A 4,724-nucleotide genomic window follows, 5' to 3' on the forward strand; every position below is an offset into this window, starting at 1 on the left:
GTAACCTAGAACTCGAAATTTCTTCTTTATAACTCATCATCAAATACAAAAGTCATCGACCTTGTTTGTCCTGTGTGGTTGTATATTTAAGAACAACAAAAAAAATTCCTCAAGCTTAATGTTATTGTCTATGCACACTTTGAAGAGCCTTCAAAGAGTCGAAATATATTTTTCATTACTTTTATGTACAGAACTAAACATATGTACCCCAAGAAACTACAAGCGAACGATCAAGAGATGAGAACTTTATTTCCTTTTCTCTCACATCATAAGTATATGTGAACCAAAATTTAGTAGAACCAAAAAACTCCCCAAGATGATAATTTCAACTTCATTTTGCTGTTTTCGAAGGATCATCCTTGGCCGTGCCAAAATCTTGATTGAAGTCATTAATCAGGTCATCATAGAGGGAAAGATCAGAGTCATCGAAGTTTGGTAGAATATCTAGTTCACTGAGGTTACAATTACTGAGGTCTAGATATATTGTACCATCGAGACAAAATAAATCTCCCTCCACTGCTATACTGTTTGAGGATGTCGATGGTTCATGAAATTCTATTCCCTGTTGTCTCAACATATCCTCGGATATTAGAAGCCTTTGATCTTCTACCTCCGCATGGGGGCTTTCATGTTCTCTCTCTAGACCTGTTCGAGATTCTTTCTCTTCCTTGTTCGGTTCTCCTTCTAGAGTTGGTCTTTGGGCCTTCTGGAAGGAAATGTACTATTTCACACAAAAAATGTATACTGTGAGAAGGACTATTGCAAATGCAAATTCATACCACAACACTTCCACTGAACTTATACTATTTGTGTCGGATTAATTTCAAAGCAATGTCTAACACGGTATAATGTTAGTAAAGACAAATACTCCTCATGGAAAACTCAATATCTCAAAGCTAATCCAGTGAACATCATTAATCAAACAAGATTTTATATATGCAGCAAACTCGTATAGTTCCACATGCTAACTTAAAATGAAAGTATGCATAACAATGTAATACAAAAGGTTGTGATCAATGTTCGTGTCGTATGTGTCATCTAATGCCTATTCTAATGGTATAGATGGGTTTTGGCTTCATTATTTTGTCAATCCTAGGTGGAATGAATGGGAAAGTGCCATGGTGGTTCTGGCTAATACTGCAAAATGCAGGACATGAAACAGAAAATCTGCTCCGATTCCTTTGGCTTTGGCTGTTACTAATAGAAGCCAAACCCTAGTAACAAACTCCCAGAGGTGTACCCATATCCAAACAGTGTGCTCACTGCTCACATAGTTTGAGCCAAGTGTATACTATTAGGTTGTAAGTTGTTGCACTTGCATCCAGCTGAGATGCAGTGCACGTGCATCACCATTCAATGTACTGCCAAACCAGAAAAAAAATAGACAAATCCAACTGCCAAGAAAAATTACCACAAACGTGTCAAGTAACTTTAAGTTTTTCATGTCCTTTTCCTACCACCTTTTGTTTTTTCCTTATCTTAGCTGGTACTTCCGTAATTATGATGAAATTTTGAGAATTCAAGTCAGTTTCTATAAAATTTGGATCTCAAAAAAATATAACCGTTGTTTTCTACTGGCATTTTTGTTTTTAATAGAGAGAGAGAACTCACAAGCTGTTTGTTCTCGTCTTGATAGAGAATTACAAAATCTCCACATTTGAGCTCATTCTGCTTTACATATTCCCCTGTATAGAAAGAGAGACCAAAATTAGTAACTAAACAACAGTCTTCAACAACAATTTTCAAAGATTATGAAGTGGGTTTTACCTGTATTTTCCAATACATACATTCTGCTCTTGTTATTAGGCCAAAACCTAGATTGAGTAAGCACAAAAACAAACTTGCTTATAATGAACAAGAAATAAAATTTATAAACCTACACATGGAAATACTAAGAAAAATTAAACATTGGAGTGATATAACCCACTTGTATCTCATGAACCACACTTTTGGAGAAAGTACCTCCCTAACTGCTATTTGGATGCCCTCCTTCACTGTGAGGCTTGGTAGATGTGCCTCTGAATCTTTCTGATTATCCACAATTTTCATACAAAAAAAAGTGTCATGAAAAAGAAAACATGCTTAAGATATAAAAACAGGATATACATATGTTAATTAACTATTCAAATTCCTTTTGAGGGGGATGTCTCAGTTATTACACTAGATAGTGAAGCCCGTATTTAAAAAAGTTGCTTTCTGCAAGTACTGGAAAGAACAGGAGGGAGATGAAATAAATTCAGTTATTGGCCAGTCTAAGCTACAGCTTTGCAGAGAGTTTTAAAGTAAGTCAGAATGAAAAAAATAATACTAATTGTATAGGGTTCTTCTCTATGTCTCTAAAAATGAGAGGCAAACCCAGGATGACAAATGAAGAAAAGGCCAAGGGGAAAATCTCACCTTTGGCAGGACAATCCTTCCTAGAGAGTTAACATCACTGTTTTTCAACTCCTTCTGCAGTATGAACTTCAATCTCTGCACAATTAAAAATTTCAAGAACTACTATGTTACCAAATAAAAAGCAGCAATAAACTGTATCATTATATGCATGCATAAAAGCATGAAAGAATTTCAAAATTCAAATAACAATAACTAGAAACTGAGAAACTCGATTGAAATTTTAATTTGAACCCACTTTGTTATCAGGAGTGATTAATGTATACACATCTGCATTGTCTTGGTTAGTTGGAGTAGTGGACAATGGTGGTTTTCTACTAGAAGATAGACTAATTGCTGAAGTAGTATTAGTACTAGTAGCAGCATTAGTATCACTTAACAAACCAAGTCTAGCAGAAATCAAACTTCTTTGTCTAACCATTTTTCTCTTGATTCTTGCTGCTTTTGTTACTGAAGGTCCCCATCTTCTTGGTCTTTGAATTCTGCATGAAGAATTCACCAATCTATGTCTAGTAGCAATGATTTGTCTCTGTGAATGCAACCCACTATGGAAAAACCCCATTGATGATGTGGACAGTAGTCCATTTTGATCAATTGAAGGAAATAAAGATGGGTTTACAAACCCAGAACAATGTACATTCGGGTAATACTGAGATTGATCAATCTGGGGTTGTCTAAAATAGTTAAAAGAAATTGCTGCACAATTCTGGTTTAAAATATAAGAAGTTGATGCACAACTCTGATTTGAAATATAAGAAAATTGTGGCACACCCACTTGGGGTTTATAATGACCTTCATTAATTGTTCTCAGATAGTCTCCTTCTCCTTGATGATCATGATATTCTTCTCCGTATACATTTCTAGGATCCATGAGACGGTGAAATGATTAGAAGAAGATTGTTTGTTTTGATTAAAGATACGAAAGAGGAGGGCAAGTAAAAAAATGAGGAGGAGGTTGGGTTGGTTGGTGCTGTAGCCTGTATTGTAGTGGTGAAAAAATGTATTGGAGGTGGTGATGGTTTTTGATGATGGAAAAAAAAAATGGTGGCCAGCGAACAAGGGACAAGTGGAGAGAAGAGAAGAAAAACGCGTCAAGAAATGCAGAGGGTTTGTTGAAGAAAAGGAAGAAGGTTTGTTTCTCCATTAGAGGAGAGAGAGGGAGAAAGGGCGTCTCGACGGGGTGGAATGTGTGACAGATGGTGTGGCAGAGATGGTGTTGGGATAACCATTAGACCATTCGGAGAAGAGATGCTTGAAACTTGGCACTCCATTTCTCTCTCTACACTAGTCTAATCTGGTTTTAAATATTTGAAGTTCAATGATGAAGTCATGAAACGAGCTTTAGCACTAAACACCATGTCTTTTTCATGTATCTATGTATTCATGATGGTATTTATTCATATATGCACTATGAGCCAAAGAAAGAACAGAGAGGATATAAATATCCTCTGATGCAATACATGGTAAGCATGCTTATCTTACATGGTATCTCTTAACTCTGCAATTCTGTTTTGGAATTATTGGAAAAATACAATTTACAGACCCATCATTATGAAATTCGAAAATCCAATAAACATCTGTTGATATGCATTAATTTTGAAATGAAAATAGCACCAACACCTTGCAAAATCGGTATTATATTTTAAATTTTCCAATTAAGAAAAACTTGCATCTTTAACTTAACTTTTTCAAAATATCATATATATGCAAATCTGAAAGAAAATATATAGCAGGCACAATTTATACTGTATGTATAAAAAAAACAAAAGAGTCTGTAAAATATACAGATACAAACTGCTAATCTAACACTCATTTGCATCATCTATCATCTAAACCAAATAGGGAAGGAAAAAAAAAGGTTTAATTAATTCATCAACTTCCAAACTTTCTACCCAATTTAGTACAAAAATTGATTTACAAACTATAAACCCTTCACCTCAATGACACCATTAATAACCATGTACCAATGAAGTGAGTATTTAGGTACCTCAAAGTTCTGCAAGAACTAGAGCAATTCTCAGAAGCAAATCTCAAGCAGTATTAAGCTCCAAAGCAGAAGGAGATGGATGGACAGTTTGTCGTTTAAAAGCCTATTTGAAGTTCTAAAGGACCAACTCCACAGGATAACTCAGCAGCAGGGATTTTATGGGTTTCTAAACTGGGATCAAACCTGTGACCTTAACACCAAGGTTGTGATGAAGAACATATATCAATTCAAGCTACAAAAATAATGGAAGAAAAGGGGAGATGATAGTGTCTATTACAAGCTTTCAGATATTACGCTAAACTTATAACCCGAAAAAAATAGGAAGTTCCTGGCACGTACTGAT

The 4,724-nt window shown here is 35.2% G+C and overlaps 1 protein-coding gene across 1 annotated transcript; it reads right to left on the reverse strand.

The window, feature by feature from the left end:
• Window positions 1-331: 331 nt before the first annotated feature.
• LOC113353646 lies at window positions 332-3,265 on the reverse strand. Its single transcript, XM_026597183.1, has 6 exons — window positions 2,813-3,265; window positions 2,398-2,472; window positions 1,928-2,028; window positions 1,768-1,814; window positions 1,612-1,685; window positions 332-721 (listed from the first exon to the last, which is right to left on the reverse strand). Exons 1-6 carry the CDS (start codon window positions 3,263-3,265, stop codon window positions 332-334), a joined length of 1,140 nt encoding a protein of 379 aa, XP_026452968.1.
• Window positions 3,266-4,724: the final 1,459 nt, after the last annotated feature.

The sequence above is a fragment of the Papaver somniferum genome, chromosome 1 (assembly GCF_003573695.1).
Source record: "Papaver somniferum cultivar HN1 chromosome 1, ASM357369v1, whole genome shotgun sequence".
NCBI lineage: Eukaryota > Viridiplantae > Streptophyta > Magnoliopsida > Ranunculales > Papaveraceae > Papaver > Papaver somniferum.